This window comes from Tiliqua scincoides, chromosome 1 (genome assembly GCF_035046505.1).
Source record: "Tiliqua scincoides isolate rTilSci1 chromosome 1, rTilSci1.hap2, whole genome shotgun sequence".
NCBI lineage: Eukaryota > Metazoa > Chordata > Lepidosauria > Squamata > Scincidae > Tiliqua > Tiliqua scincoides.
In genome coordinates, this window is record NC_089821.1 from 75,794,256 (window position 1) to 75,815,643 (window position 21,388).

The following is a 21,388-nucleotide window of genomic DNA, read 5'->3' on the forward strand; positions in this document are numbered from 1 at the left end:
AAGCTTTGCCTCACTTTTGCAAGCTTCACAAATAAAGTTCCCATGAACATTTATGGGGCAAATTACCAATAGGATAAAACAGGCTAATTATAAACTGTGTTCCCTCCTAAAACCTGGCAAAAATTCATGGTAGGTGGTCAAATCATGGGTGGGGATTCAGATTTTGTTCAGTTCCACCAGATCAATCTCTGGGTTGACAGCCCCAACACTTTCCTGGGAGTAAGCCCCATTGATTCTAATGGGACTTACTTCTGAGTAGACATGCAGAGCATTGGGCTCCGAGTCATCTAGAGAGAGCAACCTATTGCTACTGTGGCATTACCACAATTCTTCTCACCATCACCACAATCTGAAAGATACTGAATTGTATATTTTATTTTTTGGAAATACGTTTTGAAATAGCTGCTGCTCCAAAACCAAGCATGACAGCTGTGCTTCTCAAAGCCCAGGGGGAAGGGGTTCAGCATTGCTCCCAGGGGAAGAATGGCGGAGACTGTTCTACAACCGTGTTGGATGCTCAGCGAACAGCCTGTCCGGTGGAGCAAAAGAATTTCATCTGGATTAATGGCAAGCAATGATACCATGAATACTAGCTGAGCGACAATCAGAAGCCTCTTCTGCTTCAGGGAATGCTGTGCATGCTTGCTACTAAATGCAAAGTCACAGGGTGAAAAATAAAACAGAGCAGTCAAATAATTAGATTTATGATGGCTAGCGTTGGTCCCCATAAGAGCTGAGCATTATATCCCCCTGAAAGCAATATTGTATTCTTGGGAATGACTAATGCAGTTGCACTGTCACAGAACTCTACACTGCATCCATGCTTACCATTGTGGGAGAGAATAACGGCCAAATAATCATACGAGGAGACGTTGATGTAGAAGAGGAGACTTGGAGCACGTGCCGTCAAGAAGGTAAAGGCAATGTTTTCCTTGGACATAGAGGTGTCTGCATAAATAGCAGAGGAGGAAGTATTTGCATTTTTGGTCACAGGATAAGGTTCTTGGAAAACGTAGGTAATAGATGTGCCAGCTTCAAAAAGTGCAGAGACCTCTAAAAATGCAAAGAAAAAGAAGAGCATACATGACCATTGGATATTTCCAAAATAGAAGTTTCAGCAAAGAATGTGAGTCAGAAGAACACTAGATCAGAAATAACTGGGGGTTTCATGACTTAGGGCCAAATCCTATCCAACTTTCCAGCACCGATGCAGCCACACTGTAGCACCAAAGTAAGGGAACAAATGTTCCCTTACCTTGAGGAGGCCCCTGTGACTGCTCCCCCACTTCAGGATGCAGCACGCACCCCATTGGCATGACTGCATCAGTGCCAGAAAGATGAGTAGGATCGGGCCCCTTCAACAGGACTGTCTCAGCTTGACAGGGAGGGAGGGCTTGCGAGCTTTTGCTGATATGAGATGAGTCTCAAGATACAGGTGGAGCTATTAGAGCCAGTGCTAGGTGCATTACAAAGTCACTCTGTGGCTGCATCTTTAAGGGAACTTCACTCTTTTGCCTTTTGGTGCTTGGTGCACACCAGATTTCCAAAATATGTCCTTCCCAGGTACAACATGGTACCGGACCACCTGTGGCAAAATTGAGCATTTTACTGAACGTGCCATGCTACCCAAGGAGTCTGGTGGATGGTGCTATGAAAGGACCAGATTCGCTGCATGAAGCAGAGGCAGAAGGTGACAGGAGTTCCTGAACAACTTTCCAGCTGGTGGGAGTTTTTCAGTAAAAGCTGATGAACATTCTACCTAAGCCTCTTTCTCCAGATCACCAGAGCCAGAAGCAGCATTTTGAAACCTTTAGACAACAGTATAAACCATCTCTGAGAATAGCAGCAATAAGGGTGATTTTTCTGAACCTTTTGCTTTTCTATCCTTTTTCTACACCCTGAACCTGTTTCGTATATTTATGATGTTGTGAAGAGCTAAGAAAATGCTGATGCTAATGGAACTCATTTCAATAAATAATGGTGAACTTCAGGAAATTTCAAGGTTTCAGCAAGGTTTAAGATACAAATCTAGGAATTCAATTTGTACAAATACACATGTACAAACACACAGAGGATTCTAGGATTTTTGCTTCTGGGCAGCCCAATTTCTCCCGATTTCAATAGGGCCCCACAATTCTCAGCATGTCCGTACCTGGTCCCCAGCCTATATGCAGGCCATTTGTTATGCAAGAGTGGCAACTAAAACCTGAAATGCTCAAACAGCTCTTGGCTGAGGTTTGATGGAGGAAGATTATGAAGGATTATTAGAACATTCCCCAAAGAATGTTTCATCTAAAGTGTATGTTCTCTCTCTCTCTCTCTCTCTCTCTCTCTCTCGCTCTGTATGGGCAACATCTGTTGAGAGATGTCTAAGAGGCCATTGTCTTCAGTCCCCTGAAAACCATTTCCCTTCCCCCCCCCATCTCATTTTACTTACAATTGCCTGACTGCTGAATATTGATTTCCTAGGCTGCTCCCAAGGTGAATGATAAGATGAATCTGCCACAAAAAGTTGTCCTGTTTGAGCTTGGCAAATAATTAGAGCTTGATGGAATGTTCTGCCGAAGCCTCGAGTTCAATGAAATATGGGATTTTGAACGTCCCAATAATTCATATACGACTCAGGCCGGAAATGTTAGGTTGTTTAATAGCTTGTGTAGCTACTCTTGCCACTTTAGGACTCTGGAAAATGCTTAATTTATTGCCCTGAAGATTCAATGTATCTACTGAAGCTGGATGGGGGCAATAACAGCTCACCAAGTAACATGGGGGGGGGGAGGTGATGTTCTACCTGCACCCTGGCAGTAGAAGTGGGGTATTTTGTACCAAAGTACCCTTTCATAAAGCATATAATTTAACTCATCCTAGCCATGTTAGCTTATAGCACGTTAAAGATGATGCCCATATTGTGGCATAAACTATCATGAACTCAAAAGAGCCACAAGAACAACATTTCATATGGAACTTATGGAATTCACTACCACAAGATAAACTGATGGCCACTAAATTATGCCTAGTTTACATTTTTAGCAGGAGCAAGTGCTAGAATTCTTCTGGCACTGTAGTACTTTGAGCTGTGGGGGGGGGGGGGAATCACATGAATGCCCCAATGAAATAAGATACTAGGGACAAATAAGAGACTATGGGCGCAATCCTATTCTGCACTGGAACAGACAAACCAAGAAGTTTGCGCTGTATCCAGCGCAGGATAGTGGCCACAAGCGGCTCAGCCAAATGCAAGGGGAAACATTTCCCCTTACCTCTGAGTAAGGGCTGCTGGCGCCTATGGGTCTCTTCGGACTTGCCCCACCTCTTGAGGTGGCACAAGTCAGAGGAGAGCAGAGCAGCTTGAAGTCGCTCCGTTCTCCCTAGGAACGGGGTTTGGGATCTTCCGGATCCCAGCCCTGCCTTCCGCTCCCTGCCCACCTGCCCCTGGGACCGCCCACTGCCCGCCCCCCCACTAAGGAACACCTCCCTCCCGCCTCTTCTCCGCCTCCCCCCGCCTACCTTTCATCCTTGCGTTGGCACATCCAAGCCGACACAAGACGCTGGGAGGAACTGGCACGGAGGGTTCCGTCAGCCTCCACAGGCTGGCACTTCTCAGAGTGCCAGCCACCGGCCCAAGTCAAAGGCAGGATTGCGCCCTAAGTGATTGCACCCTAAGTTGATAAGTGAGGCTCCATCAAGCCTCACTTATCAACTTCCTGGGGGCGTTTGCTGGCTAACATTAAAGAAAGAACTCTGAATGAGACAGGCCTTCCGTCTGATCCAGTAAGGCAACTTCCATGGTTCTTGGGGCATTTCTCTTGAGAGTTTTGATTCTTATTCACTATCTCAGTTTCCTCTAAAGAGCAATCAAGTCTATTCCAGAAGTTTCTGAAATTGCGCTATTGGCAATGCTTGTCAGCGCTTAGCTGCTAAATCAACCAGAATGCCTTTAAAAGCTCCTCTGCAAGACAAGCTTACAAAGGAGTCAAATATCTCTCCAACTTTTATGTCTCATTGATTTCCATGGGGGTGTTAAGGGTATGTTGCAGACGACAGTGGCTTATGCTTGGAATAACTTTGGATGTTGGAAGGAGAGCACTGTCCTAGACTGTGTGAGCGCTTCCCCTTTTCCAATAGCCTGTATGATGTGCAACCCATGCATTTCTTATGAGGAAAAATGTATGAGCTCTTACACCAGACATTCCCAAACTGGCGCATCTCTGGCCCCTTAAGGGGCGGGGTGGAGGGCAAAGGCAGCGATGCAATCACTGCTATCGCGCTTCTGCCGGTGGTAAAGGGAATTGTTAACTGAGGCAGTGCTGGCCTCCTGGTGTGGGGGTGGGACAGGAATCCTGCAGACCCCTCTGCAGGGTTCCCTGCACCTCCAACCTTCTGAAAATAGGAAAAAATCAAGCACTTCCGGTTTGGTGACAAAAACAGGATTAGCCTTTTTTTTTTTTTTTTTTTTTTTTTTTACTATTTTCAGAAGTTTGGAGGTGCAGGGAGCCCTGTAGAGGGGTCTGCAGGATCCCCAGACCCTTGCCCCCCCCAAGGCCAGTGCTGCCTCAGGTAAGTCTAAGCAATCCCTTTCACACCTAGCAGCTGCAATCACAGTGATCATGTTGCTGCCTTCGCCCCTCCCCTGCAGGAATTTACACCAGTTCTCAAACTCCCAGAAAGTCTGTTTTACGCCTTCGTATTCGTATGTTTACAATTGGGAAGATGTGTAAATTATGACAACGCAAAGCAAAGGAAACACGAAAACAGAAAGAATCTGAACATTCAGAGCCGCCCTCAACTCTGACTTCCCAGGTTATCTGAGGGCATTAGCCCCTTCCCAACCAATTATGCAGATGAGTTGCATATTCTGAACAGGAGCAAAACAAAAAAAAAGGATTCTGGCTTTCAGATTTACAGTCTTCCTTTTTCCGGCTCTGAGGCTTGTTCCAGTTTCCAAATGAGCACGCTGAAATGGATATCATATATTTGAAACTCCTTGAGATCAGGGTGACCAGATGTCCTCTTTTCCCAGGACACACCCTCTTTTTCAACCGTATGTCCTGGAAAAGAACTTAAATGTCCTCCTTTTCCCTATAAGCAGGCAGCACATAGCCTTCTTGTCATTAATAAATTACATGGAATATAGTTTTAAATTTAATAATAACTAATATTGAGCACAGTGCCAGTGCCGCATCCTGCACTTGGGGGGCAGTAACAGAGGTCTCCTCAAGGTCAGGCTATGTTTGTTCCCTTACCTTGGAGTTCCATTGCACTTACCTCAATTCTGGAAAGCTGGTTAGGATTGCACCCATAGTGTTTAAATTAACCACGTGAAATCCATATACGTGACCTTTTTTTAGCTTTTATTTTATTACGGCCTACACTTTTCTTGGACGTTCAATATTTTGGGGTCCCTTGTCCTCTTTTGTGGTTATGACATCTGGTCACTCTGCTTGAGATTTAACTCTAACTTTTTTTCAGAATGAAATGAATTTGAATGAATGAATGAATTCAAAAATGAATTTGAAATTTTAATTATATTAAATTTGTCATGACGCTTTGACAGTTGGAAAATGTCACTAAAATCAACATTTTTCTACAGCAGAGTAAATAGTTTCCATCCAATTACTTTGTATAACAACTTCTGATCAATTTTAGTTTCATTAGGAAAAAAAAAGCTCAACATCTATAAAACAGCCATACCTTTTCGACAGTACGGTCCTTCATACGGAGAACTGGTGCAGTCACATGAATAGCCACTGAATTTCTCCACACACTTGCCTCCATTGTGGCAGAGGTTACCATAACTGCTGCAGTGTCCAGGGCACCCAGGTTTGACACCGGCAGTCACCTTGGACCTTTCTTCAAGATCAAGTTTCTGCCCATTTAGACGGAGAGCTCGAATACACCCCATAAATCCCTTCTGTCGGGAAGCAGTTCCCCCTAGTACAAGAAAGGTAGAAGGTATGGACAGTTTTTATTTCAATTGTTGACTCTTTGCAAAAGTAAAATCCTTATGTTTAGGATCTTTCAAACAGTTCAAACACTGTAAAATATGATCCCTCAATGATGCTGCATTGATGGGCTGGAGTTGGGGGGCCATGAAGAGCAAATATAATATTGGAATCTTCTACTCAGTGGGCTTCCTTTTCGACAGTAGTCAAAATGTAGTACCATCATAAGAGAAGACAACTCTCAGAATGAATTTGACAGGAGACAAAGCGAACAAAGAGTCTGGAAATTTCATAGATTTCTTCTGAAGTTCTTACAGTCTTATTGCTACAAAAACAACAGCAGGGCAGTATTCTTGCAAGTCTCCTAAGTGTCTAAAAATATAATCTGGGAACACTAAAATGCCCATAATAAAGATCTGGCAATACTCAAGTAATACCCAATGCTAAGAACATAGCATGGAAAGGATGAATACATATACAGCAGACCCTTCTCATCCACAGGTCCATTTCCCATGGATTTGACTTACCATGGCTTCTGAACCCATGGCTGGAGAGAGCCTCACCAAGTGCCTTCTGGTCATGTCCAGGGGGTGTTTTGAGGTGTGTGGAGATTGTACGCAGCCTCTGCACACCTCAGAACATGTCTCAGAGGCTTCTGAGATACACTTTCGGTTTCTTGCTAGAGAGAGACCAACTGAACGTTAAAAGGAAGTGCTCGTTATGTTTCTGTCATGTGCAAGTTCATTGTGTCATGTGCAAGTTCATTGCCTACACATCGCTCTTCAGTTCAGCAAGATTGTCACTTTGTTATAAGCAAGACTTATGAGAGGTCTATGAGAAAGGGGGAGGGTGGCAATGGGGCAGGTAGAATGGGGGGCAAACTAAGGCAGGTGGAGGGTGCTGACAGCCACAATAGTTTTTGGAGCCCTGGTCTACTAGGCTTCTTGAAGCAGAACCCACGTCTACCTGATCATGTGGCATTGGCAGCTAGATAAAGTAATATGGAAAACCAAACAAACTCCTAAGTCACTCGAAAATCTTTGAAATATAGAAAATTGAGTGCAGAAAATTAGCATCATCATGTTTAGGCTCACAATGGAATGGACCAAAATGAACTTCTGTAGCAGCAGTAGCCCCACACCCGGGTCACTGAGCTTCTATACACTCCTTCATGGTTATGGGATCCACAAGCTGAAGAGCTATTGTGGCAGGCCAGCTTCCTCGCAGATTTGTCACTGTGTTTAGGAGGGTCATGGATGCATTCCCGAGCCCAGTGTGTTAACACTGCATGCACATGGTTGTGCCCGAGCATCATGTGCAGGCAGTAAGTTCAGGTGAGACAGGAAAATGTCAGATCCCACAAACTTTCTGGGCCCCCTCCTTTGGCTCCTGGGCCCCCTTTCTGACCCTGGGCCCAGGTACAAATTATCCCTTTACCCCCCTCTCCTAGGCCCTGGTTATAAGGAAGAAATAGCAGCACTTTTAGCACTACTAATCAAAAACTAAGAGAGGCAAGGATGCTGCTATTTGAATAGGGTTTTCCTGTATCCGCAGTTTTGGTATCTGCGGGGTGGGGGGGTGGGGTGGAACAGAACCCATATGAATATGGGACCCCACTTGTATATCAAAACAAAAAGCTAGACTTGAGACCCCTTCACTCAAGGTACAGTCCTGTTGCCTATATTTAGCCTCCCCTATACGAACAACCGATGGGATACCTAGTGATCTTGATCATAGATTTATATACAAACACACACATACACTCACAACCCTATCCCACCCATCTAATTAGGGTAGAAAATGACAAAATGTGCTGTTAGTTTCATAAACTGCTTATGTACAGTATATATAACATAAGCCTGTTTTTTCAACCCCCCAGCTAGAAACCCATCTTCTTGTTGAATAGCAGAAGTTCTTAGCCAAGCTGATAACAGTTCATTTTCATGCAGAGACCCAAGACAAATAATTCCTTCAGGTCACCAATCTCCTCTTCTGGCTGTCCTTAATGTTAAGAACCTGAAGTAGCGAACAGTAGGGCAACCTCTGCAGCCTTCACACAAATTCATACAGCAAGCAACCAAGGACATTAAATACCTGCTACCCAAAGGAAACATTTATCTACCCTCATGGTTATCAACATTTGTAAAACATCAATAAATTTCCGTAAGCTTACAAATAAACCTACCTACAAATAACTGACTGTTCAGCTGCAATCGGAAATGTCCTTCAGCTGGTGCCTCTATGGTTTTCTTTGGAAGGTCGTCCACCTGAAGTGAGGTTTCTTTGAGATTCCTCTCAGCATGTAAATAGTGCCACTGGTTGTCATTCAAGTGCACTGGGGACTGGACCGTAACTTCTATTGGGCCGTTTCCAACATCTACGATGAAGGTGATCTCTTTAGGTGCTGGAAAGAATCAGAAAAGGAAAATGCTGAGTATCTGATGTTCATACAAAAGAAACTCACATAAACAATGGGTGCCATTAGCTTCATTTCTAGTAAACAACAATGTGATGTGGATCACTTCCTCTCTCCCATACTGCACCTTGGTTGTAAATCAGAACCATGAGTCAGATATTTGAATTGTCTTTATTAGGGAAAAAAAAAATTAACACACACTGCTAGTCCTTTTTTGGATGTGATGAAATGGACTTTCCTCTTTATATGTACATGCTGAGCCATTATTCTTGGAACCCAGTTGGGGTGGTAGGGTCATAGGAAGACTGCAGTCCCATGAACACTTACCTAGGAGTAAATCTCATTGAATTCAATGGGACTTGCTTCTAAGTAGGCAGAAACAGGATTGTAGGCACCAAGAGTAGTGTTGAAGTGTCAAAGTGTGGACTGGCAGGAGGACTAGCACAGAGACTACAAAGACATCCGAGGCAAACAGTGTAGTACAACACCTTGAGAAGCTCCTGAGAAATTGCATTTTTTTTCCTTTGAAGCACGTTTCTTCTTTCTTCTGTTGCTTTCGTGCCCTTTTTTGCAATAATATATGCAATGGTGCAGTGATAGAACACAATTTAGGGTCAAACAGATCTATGTTCTGTTCAAAGTTCAAATTATTTCCTTTGATTTCAGTTTCGCACCTTCTATTTTTTCACCTCTTCACCTATATTCTCTTTTTTCAAATATTTTCATGTATTTTCTATTGAATGATACAACCAAAAGTTGCAATGCACTCATTTAAGGGGCAGCGATGGGGGCAGAGAAGAGGGCAGATGGCGCCCTTCAAATCCTAACCCCCCTTCCTGGACCCAATCAGCCTTCACCGGGCCATGTGAACTTACACTAATGATATCACTGGTGCAGGTCCATGTAGGTCTGGCAGCTGGGAACACACTTATCTGGGGGCAAGGGAGTAAAGGTTTCTTACCCTGCTGAGGTCTCCCAAGGCTGAAACACCCTTGCTGGATGAAGTGGGCACCATGTTGGTGTTGGTGCATTGCCCTGCGGGGTTTTAGGCAGGACTAATAACAATCTTAAACTTACATTTTTAGAGATATGAATAAATTGCTGAGAAAGAGCAAATGTTAAGAATAAATTTTTTTTTTAAGTATTTGAGTATCTAACATCTATTCAAATCTGCTATGGTCTGCTATTCAGACTGGAGCCTTTAAAAGTCTTCTTTAAATTCTCTCTTTTCAATGTTCACTTCCTTTTTTTTGACTGAAGTCAGAAAAGTTCTCTCTCTAATTCCTTTCTTAAGAAGAAAGAGAATCAAGTTAGGAGGATTTGGTATTATCCAACTTGGCAAAAACTGAACACAAACAGAAGGAAATGAAGCTTGGTATCCTGAGCCAAACAAATAAGAGGATCGTAAAAATTGATAAGAGGAGATGTATTCCACAAGACAAATGGTCTGATTTTTTGCAGCTCAAATAAAACAACTTAACTGATGAATTAAAGTGAGAAAAAAGCTTCTTGTATCTCCTGATGGTGTGACCTCATTTGAAATGCCTCAGGACTTGCTTCGTATTATAAATGTTCTCTGTACCGACCTGAGATTGAAAATTCTTGTTCTCAATTACAACCTTTCCGATTTCCTTGCGATGGGCTAGTTAGGGCTTGAATCATCTTTGCAGGCTCAGGGCTAGGAGGTAAGGCTTGAGAAGATTTGTGTTCTGTTGCAGATTTAGAGGAAGGACTCAGATCTCAGTCAAAGTTAGGAGGGGTGCAGTTCCAGAAAGACAGTCTGAAGGCAAGTACTGTGGCAACAGCAGGATAAGCAGCAAGATTTACAGAGGGTGCAAGGCCAAAAGAAACAAAATCAATAAACGGAAAGGCAAGGTATACAAGGTTTAGGCATAGAGAGCCCACAGCTGGACGCAGTCAAATCTCTCAGGGCGAAAGCTCTGACCCATCCTGTTAGTAACACATTTCTGCTTTCTTTACATGAGAGACTGGAGTTAGACAGGTCAGGGAAAACAAATTAATTCCAGCTAGACCTTATTATAGGTTATCAGGAGGAAGTTGAGAGAGGAGTCCTGAAGCCAATACGTTTGCCATAACACAATGCTGTGCAGATTTGATTTAGTATTTAAGCCTCTTGATCTCAGTGAGCTTAGGTGTGCCTTATTCTATATAGATTCTAGGTTCACTTGCATTCACAGTAGCTGATCTGTGGTCTTCACTCCGCATATGGCTTCAGCATCCATTTGGGCTGCAAGATGTGCAGTAAAAAAATTGGATAATAAGAAACTCAAGTCTAGCGGAGAGGCTCACTTCAGGTTGGCTCACATTTTATACCACCCAATCCTTTCCTTTTTCATCACAGTGCATGCTGAACTACCATCTTGATAGATGCCATTATTTTGACATCATTTTGTGTCTGCTCTGCTTTTTTTTTTTTTCCAAATGGCCCTTGAGAATGAAATACAGCACACTGAAGTGTCAACCAAATAGGACTTTGATGTGCAATTAACACTAAACCATACCTCATTACCTAGTGATAATGCACCACAGCATTTACCATGGGTTTAATGAATCAAAGGGCCTTGGGGGCCTGATTTTATTAAATTTTATGTTGAAGTTATTATAACCATATTATGAAATGATGGCACTTCATTCCACGTTTATTCAGCCTGACGGAAGCTGGAACCAAAGGGCCTTATTTCACTCCAAAGTGACAGCAGTGCTTCCCTCCCCCCCCCCTTCCTCTAATAGCCTAAACTAGCAGAATAAATGATAAGTTAAAACTACCAATTAGTTTTTCCTTTAATCCACTGGGCAGTAATTGCAATTCAATCCCAGCATGAGGCGGCATGATTGACAAGCCACAAAAAGAACCATTCTGACCCTCTGTGTGTTTTGGATCTTTTTGCTGCATGTTCTTTTGCATGCCAACTACTTTCCAAAGGCATATTGCAGAAGTGCTACTTGCCATCAGCCAAGAACATCTAATACCAGGAGAGGCACAACAACTGATAACCGATCTCATATACCATCCATGGAAAGCAGCCATTCTCTGTGCTGTTCCAGATGGGAGATAGCAGCAACAACACAGCAGAGCTGGCACTGGGCTGTACTCAACTACCTTTCATTGTAGAATTCTGAACTGCACAGCATACACACACACTCCATCCTCCAGAATAAACCCTGTCATTTTACATTCGGTTCTATCATACTGTCACAGACAAGGTATTTCCTGACAAACGTGGCCCCTGGTTCCAGTGCTGCAACCGACAACTTGCAAAAAGACACCCTAAGTTGTGCCTTCTTTTCCATCCTTTCCTATTTCTGTACCTGGTAGATGTTTGTGGAATTAAAACGTTACACCCTCAAGTGCATGGTCTTACACAAAGCTTTCTACCTGCAAGTGCTTGCCCCCAGCCTTGCAAATCAGTTGGCAGCTAACAATGAAAATCTATTGGAAAATAGAATAAAATAATATTAAATGGATATACGGCTACATGGTGGGAAGTAGAGGAGAGGTGAGTTTGCATCACACACTTCTGTCATTCTTTCTTTCATTTTGAGTGTCTTTTGCTGCAGACTTCTTGACCATTTCTTCCTCCTGTGTATTTTTTACCTAAAGCTAAATCTTCAAAAAACCACAGTCAGTATTCTGACGCCCACAGAAGGATGCACAGCTCTACTATTCCTATGCAATGAAAGAAGTCACTCAGTAGCACAGAATCTATTAGGGACTGGTTGAATACTAAGATGCTGATGCTGTCAGTTGCTGAAGATTATGGCGAGAATGACTTATGGCAGAATCCTAACCCACTTTCCAGCACTGACATAAGGGCAATGCAACTCTGAGATAAGGGAACAAACATTCCCTTACTTTGAAGAGGACTCCGTGAGTGCCACCTAGCTGCAGGGTGCAGCACACGTCCCATTGGCACCACTATGCCAACATTGGAAAGATGGTTAGGATTTGGGCCTTAGTTGTTGATCCACTGCTGTTCCCCTCACCTTTCTAACTGTTTGGAGACTGCTAGTTGCAGGTCTTTATAGTGTCCCTGCTGATGACAGGAACTTCCTTCCCAGAAGTGCATCCAAACAAAACAAAACAAAAACCAGACAGTATCTTCCTCAAGAAGAATCTAGCGGCCTGTACAGTCTGGTGTCTAGGTCTTCTTGTGGGTGGCTAAGATTTGACAGTCAATAGGAAAATCCTCCAGTTCTCAAGTTGTCTTGGTTGGTTCTTGTGATGCCAGCTGCAGATTTGAAATTGTTCTACATTTCCACTTATTCCTCCACAATCCTTTGAACATCTCCTTCAAGGTCCAAACTTCTCCAGTTTTTGAAACTAATTCCAGTCTCTCTAAAACCTTTTCTAAAAACTATGAGAATAATACAGGAGCATGCTCCTATTCCCATCACCAAATTCTCAATGTATTCACTTACAGCTTATTTCAACTCGAATGAAGTCCCTCATTCCAAGGTTTTCCAAGAAGACCCCAGACATGGCTGTGGTTTTGAAGAAGAAGGAAATGTCTGCACTGAACTCTCCATGGAAGGTGGGGAAATGAAGGTAGGAAGCCTCAGTGATGAAATTAGCTGCATTCCAAAACTGTCCTGCAAAGAACAGCAATCTTTTCTATAGTTAACCAGAAGCAGGCAGTGAATAAAAGTTTCAAAAACAAATGCACATTATTTTAACAGGTCCTACAGAAGGATAGTCTGTCCAAGTAAAAATGGTAGCAGCATTGTGAAGAAATCCACTCACAAAATGGAGTTCTACTAGAAGTCTAACAATGCAATGCTATGTATCAGTTCTCAGAATTAAGGGCTATTAAATAGCAACTGTTACCCTGCACATGCCCAATCTCGTCTGATCTTGGAAGCTAAGCAGGGTCAGGCCTAGTTAGTACTTGGATGGGAGACTTGCCTGGGAATACCAGGTGCTGTAGGCTTCTACCATAGTCTTTCGAGACTGAAGGTTGCCAACCATGTAGCGCTGTTGATGGAGCACGCACTGCATGCTGTGGTGGTGGTGGGTAGCCAGAATGCCAGTGAGAAGTAAGCTTCTTATCTCTCAGTAGGCCATCTGGTTGCCTATGGGTCTCCTCGGACCCACACCAGCTATTTTGCGGGTGTAAGTCTGAAGAAAGGTAGGGAGTGGGTCCAGGATGGGAAAGCTGAGAATGCATGAATGCCACCAAGATCCACCCCTCCCACCCTCAAACTGCCCCCAGTCTGACCCACTCCCCACCCTGAACCACCCACAAACTGCCTCCCTCTACCACCTCATCTGCACTGACAGAGTGAATGGACATTTCTGGCACACAGACAGAGCCTTCAGTCCAGTTGCGGACCTACCATTAGGTCTGATGGGGCAAAAGCCTCAGGCGCGAGCCACTAGGACTCTGCGGAAGCCTCATTGAGGCTCCCGACGGGGGTGGAAACTATGCTTCCGATTTCTCGGAAGCACAGTTTATAGCATCGGGGAACATCAGAAAGGCTTCCCTGACGAGGTCCTGGGTCACGCAAGGCTACATGAGCCTCAGGTGAGATGGGGGGGTGGATTTTTGTGTGGAGGGTGGCAATAGCCCATGGGGGACACCATCACAGACATTTGCCCTGGGTGCGGGACTGGGGAGGTCTGCTGCTGCTTCAGTCACTTGCGCCAGTAGTTCCATAGTGTGTGACAGCAGCACAACATTTGCACCACTGAAGGGGACTTGTGGTAGCAGGTTACTAGATCCACTGCCATAAGTCCCCAATAGGATTGGGTCAAAAACATATCATGAAATACACTAGTTTGGATTCTAACTTTGCACTCTCTGAATTGATGCTCTTTCCATTCACAGAAGGAGAGCTATGAACATGTAAGGCAGCATTTTATAAACACAACTCAACTTATGTGGACACCGAAAACTGAACCCTTACAATAAGGCCCAACATGCTTCTTGAAAAGCGTTGGCCACTGACATAACTTTACAGAGTTTGTATTGCATAAAAGAAAGTTTATATTGTTCTTGCACAGTCGGCATATAAGGATACTGAAAAGAGCTGATACTCACTATCCCCATAGCAACGCAACGGGCCGATTCTCCATACCGCTTCAGAATTAGGTCTGTTTGTGTCACTGACAACTATCTGGTTCATGGGCAAGTGGTCTTTGAAGGAAAGGAAGCCGGTATCATTGGTCCTGGATATATATACATATATATAAAAAGGCATATAAATAAAAGTTGGAATCCCCACAGTTAACTTTGCACAGTATATAACTACACATTTCTTTTATAATTACTTTGATTTCTACAAGTATGCTCAGGGAATCTGAAGTGCAAGATGATAAACTGCATGCTATCACTAATGAACCAAAGAATAAAAATAGTGAAACCACAAAGAGTTAAAACATCAGGGAATTAACTCCTACACAATGCTAGAAGCCATCTGAAGCATTCTCTCTCTCTCTCTCTCTCTCTCTCTCTCTCTCTCTCATTATTTCCCTGAAAACCAGCAAGACAGGATTCTGCAGAAACAGAGCAAAAATAAAACTCCAATAGAAAATGCACCCCCCTTTAGGATCCCTGGAGATGGATCATTAGCAAATATTGTGGTGGATCTCAATGCCTGTAAACACAGAGGTAGGCGTAATCATTTACACCTTGTTCCTGTCAGCCACTGTGCCCACGTGTCAACACATCAGCATGAGAATTGGGATGATAATGAGAAGGCAATGCCAGCACTCAGGGTGTGGCACAATCTTGAACCAGCAAGCACTGGAGGAGGGGGGGAGAATTCAACAGCTCAGTCCTATGCCCCACCATTATCCATGATGCAGGCATACTGACTGAACACGTGCTGCATCCAAAGGTGAGACGGGGGCAACCAGAGGTAAGTCAGGGTAGGGCTTCTGGCATCTATGGGTCACCTCTGAGCCATGCCATCTATGTACCTAGTGTGAGTCCAAGGAGAGAAAGAGGGTGGGGCGAGGAGGCCTTGGAAAGAGGGGATAGGATCAGCAAGTCACTGCTGCAAGAATTCACCCCCTCCCTCCACTCAAATGCCACCTGTCCTCCCCCTCCTCATCTTTTTCACTCCCCCACTGCCAACTTACAGGGTGGGGGGGTACACCTGTCAACCCTTTGCATAGATGGATCTGAATGGCCCAGCAGCAGTTCAACACTTGTGCCATTATGTGACATTTCACTATAGTGGAACCGAAGTCAACCTGCTGTTACTTCAGGATCAGACCTGACAGATGTAATACGAGATGAAGGACACACACAAATACGTCTTCTTTTGTTCCAAAAACTTATTTGATTTTACAGGAATTCCCTGTATCTGTGAATCTGTATCAGCAGTTTCACTTATTCATAGCAGAAAGCACATAGGATTGGGCCGCAAAAATGCGGGCCCAGCACAAACACATCGACTTACGTCACATCGTGTACAGGATATCCTGATAGGAAAGGACAATATAAGCACTTCAGCAGTGGGAATAATAATAATACTTGTTTGTATACTGCTTACTGAATATGCAAAACACTTCGCATAAATTCTCTTAATAATAATAATAATAATAATAATAATAATAATAATAATAATAATAATAATAATAATAAAAATAATAAAAATAATAATAATAAAAATAATAATAATAAAACTTTATTTATATCCCGCCCTTCTCCCTAAAGGGACCCAGGGCGGCTAATTCTCTTGCTGTTATTCTCACAGTACGTTTGTCCCTATATGGCAGCTGAGACTGAGAAGGAGGCCTTCCCTAAGGCCACCCAATGAATTCATGGAAAAGGCAGAATTCTAAGCAAAGGAGTTTTGATTTGCAACCTAGAGAACAATCCTAATCAACTTTCCAGTGCTGACCTAGTTGCAATGCAGACCCAAGGTAAGGTAACAAATGTGCCCTTAGCTTGAGGAGGCCCCCTTGACTGCCTCCCCACTGCAGGATGCAGCGCACACCACATTGGCACAGCTAATGCTGGAAAGTTGGTTGGGATAGCACCTCTAGTCTTTTAGCCAGCACGCTACACTGGCTTTCAGAAGAGCTGGTCTTCCCTGTCTCACTTCACAGGAAAGGGATCTCATTTTTAGTTGCATTGGCACAAATCAATGCACACAATGACACCAGAGTAGTGGTTGCACAGAATTGGTCTGCAGGACCTCAAACCATGCCGTGTGTATTTGTGTATGAGAAAAACATATGTCCTTACAGCAGAGGTGCAACCTTGAGTTAGTATATCAGGAGGACTATGTGGCGGCAAGTAACAAACGTGAATTTATTATACATTAAACTATGTATGTGGAAAGGCCCTTGGGGGACCTTACACTCCTTAATGCTAGCCAATATAATCTGCTATAATTTAGCATGTCTCTCTCGCCTTCAGATCTGAGTCTGCAAAGTTTAAACTGCATATTAAACTGTTTAACAGCCAAATGCTACTGGGCTGCGGCTTTCACCAGAATGCGCATTCCAGCAATGCAGCACACTTTACAGCGCAAAATGCGACAAGCCATTGAGAACGGCTGGGCTGCGGCCACAAACAGTGAGCTGCAGTGGCCACTGCAGGAGACCTGGTGCCATTAAGTTGGCACAGGGAGTAGACAGTGGGCGGGGTATGGACGGAACAGGGCAGAGAAGGGGAGGAGAGCGGGAAGAAAGCAGACATCAGTGGTAGCAGCTCTGCTAATATCCAAACCCCCTTCCTGGCCTTGACCCACCTACCTGGGACCACTTAGACTTATGCCAGCAAAATCGCTGGAACAGGACTGAGTAGACCCATTGGCATAGCAGAGGCTTACTCTGGGGCCAGGGAATAAATTTTTCCTCTCCTGCAGAAGATCTCAGTGACTACCCCCCTTGCAGGATGCAGTGCACAGTGGCGTAGCCAAGCTGGGGCCAGGGGATACATTGCTCCTTGTGGTGGAGGGGTAGTGGAAGTATCAGCTCTTACCTGTGGTATGCAGAAAACACAGCAAAATTTGCCCTTCCACCTGACCTCATCCCTGTATGACTCTAAATGGAGCCATTTCCAGGGCCAGGACCAAGCATGCACGGAGGAGGGGGTGACAGAGCAGGTGGGGGAGGGTGATGCAATGGTGCCTGGATGTCACCATGCCACCTGGCCACTGAGCACCAGCTGGCCCAGCTATGCTAGTTGCAGCGCTTGCTCCGGTGGTGTGGCTGCATCCGTGTGAGGAGTTTAGATGGGACTGGGCTGTAAGTTCAAGTAGTAGTGCCCACTCAAATGATAATAGAGGCAGGCATAAAGAAGAAAATAAGATATGGTAGTAGTGCATAACAAATTTGCCCATCACTTAATTCAACCAGAATATGAGGATCTTCATGCCAAGTTGGGTACAAGTTTGTTAGATAGTGACACAGAGAAAAAAATTAGACTAAGATTTTAAAATATTACTATATGCAGCAACTGTTACCCTGCACATGCCTGATCTCGTCTGATCTTGGAAGCTAAGCAGGGTCAGGCCTGGTTAGTACTTGGATGGGAGACCGCCTGGGAATACTGGGTGCTGTAGGCTTATACCATAGTCTTTCGAGACAGAAGGTTGCCAACCATTATTACTATAATAGATTAAATGTATGCCCTTCCTTTGGTCATAATGGAAGTCAAGCTTGCCAACAAAGGATTTGCAGGTGTCCTTCCATCGAGGGATTGCCCAGATCCAGATCTGCTAAGTCTCAGCAAGATGGCTGCACCTGTGCTGTCCATCTAAGCCCTGGGGGTGCACACCCACCACTATGCAGTGCACACGCCTGCCATACGTGCAAATGAGACAGCTATTACGTGGATGTCATTCACAACATATTTCAAATGCTGCCCCTTAATTCTGAAAAGACTGACCGGCTTTGCATTAAGCAACTGGATTGTATGATGAGCTACAGAAGAGGTAGCAACTGACAAGAAAGAAGTGGGATGGCAGCTTTTCAGAACAATTTTTCATTGTTCTGCATAGTCAGAAACAGAAACTCTGAAAAAGTTCATTCGCTTCCATTCCAAGAGCTTGGACTACTCTAAACTGGTCATGTCTCTAGGTAGAACTATTCAGTCGTCGTCGTCTCCCCACTAACAGATGGTAGGGCAGTGGTGTCATTAAATATAATTTCATCCCTTATGGTACCCTATCTGTATAGCTTCTCTTTTTACATTAATGAAACCTCTAGTGGAATGATAAGCTCAGCGGCATAGATAGTTAATGAAATTTGTGATAGGTACAGGATACTTGGAAAAAAAAGTGTGCCATCAGCAGATGTCTACAGTTATACAAATGGGAAAGAGGCCAATGAAACAAACTCCAGAACCTGAAAGTTTGAGTCTAGGACAGCACAGATGATTATAAATGCAATAGAAGGTAATCAGGTAGCTCAGTGAGGTTCTTTCCTGCACACTGTAGCCAAGTCAGATTTCAATAAGCTCAGCTGCAGTTATAACAGATGAATTATAACTGGGTGATGATGGGGTGGGGGCAGATTGAGGCTGGGAAGGGGGCAGTATTGGCAGCAGTGGCACCACCAATATCCTATCCCAATCCACTTGGACTTGTGACAGCAGACAGCGCAGGTCCAAGTAGACTCAATGGGGCAGCAATGTCTATGAGATTTGTGACCAGCCACCAGTCCTTGTTGTAGTTAGGAACAGAAATAACAACAAAATAACCACAATAATAATAAATGATAATGACAATAATTCTGACCACCAAGCAGTTGCCTAGAAAAACACAGTTCAAAGACATACCAGGAGTAGCTCATGAATCTGTGCTCTTCCACTACTCCCAGAATATCAAGCTTCTTCTGTGTGCTAAGAGTGAGTATTAGAATGCAATCCTAACCCCTTATGTCAGTGCTATCCAACACTGACATAAGGGCAATGCAGCTCTGAGGTAAGGGAACAAACATTCCCTTACTTTGAGGAGGCCTCCATAAGTGTCACCCAACTGCAGGATGCAGCACATGTCCCATTGGTACCGCTATGCCAGTCCTGGAAAGCACTGACATAAGGGGTTAGGATTGCACCTTTAGTATCCTTTGTGAGTCTGGATTCTCATACTCCTTTTGGAATGTCTCGGACCATACCTGAACTGAATATGTACTCAGAATCCTCTAAGACAGTGATTTTTAACCTTTTTCATCTTGCGGCACACTGGCAAGGCACTAAAATGGTCAAGGCACACCGTCAGCTTTTTGACAATTGACAAGGCACACTGTGGTGTCAATGGGGGCTCACATCCCCTAATGGTCCTGTTGATAAATGACCCAAATTCCCGTGGCACACCTGGGGACCATTTGCGGCACACCAGTGTGCCACAGCACAGTGGTTGATAATGGCTACTCTAAGACATCCACAGCCTTCTGGAGTGCGCGCTCTGTTTGCATGGGAGAATGCTTGCCCTCTTTTGCCTCAAGTAGCATTTTTGAAAAAGAGAGAGAATCTGCCCTGTGTGTTCCTCATTTTTCACTGATAACTCCTACTGACAGCTTAGGGTTTTCAGAACACGAGAAGGGCATGGCCACAAGTGACATTTAGAATGCCTTTTAGTCTCTCTTTTTTGAGCTTTGGAATGCGGTTTAATGTGGCATCTCGTGCAGGAAGCAAACATTTTTCATTCAAATTGCAGTTGCTGCAGTTGATTGATGTGACAGGGAATGCATGTTTTCCTGCACAGTGCAGAAGGCAAGGCAGACTTGGCCTTCAGAATAAGCTTTATCGGTTGCCAATTGCCAGCTTATCTGTAGAGAAGCACATAATCCAAGTTCTCGTTTTTTGAACTTGAGAATAGCAGGCGTGGTATTTTTTAAAAGCAGAAAATATTAGTTTTTTAACAAGAATAATGTGAATTGTTCTGATGCCATTATGGAGCCATGGGGAATGAAAACAAAAGAAAGCTTTTTTTCCCTTTTGAAAACATCTTGATTATACACATGTTCTTGACCACTAAGCACAGCAGCAACTGATGTTTCTATCCTCTAGGTATGGCTGTTTTTGTAATTGATTATGCTCTTGCTTGATTATTAACTGAGTTTCACAAGCTAATTATTGGCTATACGATGTGCAGTGCAATCCTAAACTGCATTTGGGCTGGTGCAAGTCCTTTGCACCAGCCCAGGAGGGTCACAAACGTGCCGTAAAGCATGTTTGTGCCTCCTTGCGAGCAAGCTGCACCAGCACACAAAGGTACGCCAGCACAGGGAGGCTGAATCCAGCTTCCGTGGCAGCTTGCGTGGTGAACCTTGCGTTGGCCCAGCTGGGCTAACACAAGGCTCTGGGGTGGGCAGGGAGGAGGAGGTGGGAAGGAGGCCTACTGGGGCAGGGGGAGGGCAGGCGGTAGGCTGCCCCAGGGGCGGGCAGGCGGAGAGCGGGAAGCGAGGCTGGAATCCGGAAGTTATGCTGGATCCCAACACCTGTTCCCGGGAAGTTCAGAGCGCTTTCAAGCTGCTCCGCTCTCCTCGGACTTGCGCCACCTCAGGAGATGGTGTGGGTCTGAGGAGACCCATAGGGGCCAGAGCGCCTTGCCCAGGGGTAAGGGGAAAAGTTTCCCCTCTGGCTCCCCTCTGGCTGAGTCAATTCTGGCCCCTATACTGTGCTGGATACAGCACAAGCCTCTTGGCTTGTCTGTTCCAGTGCAGGGTAGGATTACGCCCTAAGAGACCAATTCTGTTGTCCCCCTGCTGATGTAGCAGTACCAAGATGGCTACTGCTGCATACTGCTGCAGTTGTGGAGGCCACCTCTGGGTAAGGGGAAATTGTTCCCTTACCCGGGGGTAAGCCTTCGTGGTGCAGAGGGACTACTTGGACCTAAGCTAGCTGAACAGCTAGCACAGGTCTGTGTGGACCTGCGCCGGGAGATCTGCGCCGGGAGACCAAACATGCCCTCTTCCTGGACCCAATCCACCCACCCTCCCCCCCTGTCACTGCCTTGTTCTGCCCTCCCCCACCCCTTCTTACCTCTCCCGTCACTGTTGTTAGCTTTGGCCTTCCTACTGGTGCTCCAGCAGCATGTGGCTTTGTGC

The 21,388-nt window shown here is 44.6% G+C and overlaps 1 protein-coding gene and 1 pseudogene across 1 annotated transcript in view; one reads left to right on the forward strand and one right to left on the reverse strand.

Moving 5' to 3' along the window:
- Window positions 1-21,388, reverse strand: part of CNTNAP5 (contactin associated protein family member 5) — a 301,528-nt gene that overhangs the window by 46,441 nt on the left and 233,699 nt on the right. Inside the window, exons 16-20 of the mRNA XM_066621342.1 lie at window positions 14,418-14,545; window positions 12,799-12,969; window positions 8,128-8,346; window positions 5,692-5,931; window positions 829-1,053 (exon numbers count right to left, since the gene is read on the reverse strand). Of these exons, the coding sequence (XP_066477439.1) occupies window positions 829-1,053; window positions 5,692-5,931; window positions 8,128-8,346; window positions 12,799-12,969; window positions 14,418-14,545 (983 nt within the window). The remainder of the gene's footprint in view (window positions 1-828; window positions 1,054-5,691; window positions 5,932-8,127; window positions 8,347-12,798; window positions 12,970-14,417; window positions 14,546-21,388) is intronic.
- On the forward strand, window positions 17,782-17,901 carry LOC136637415 (5S ribosomal RNA; annotated as a pseudogene).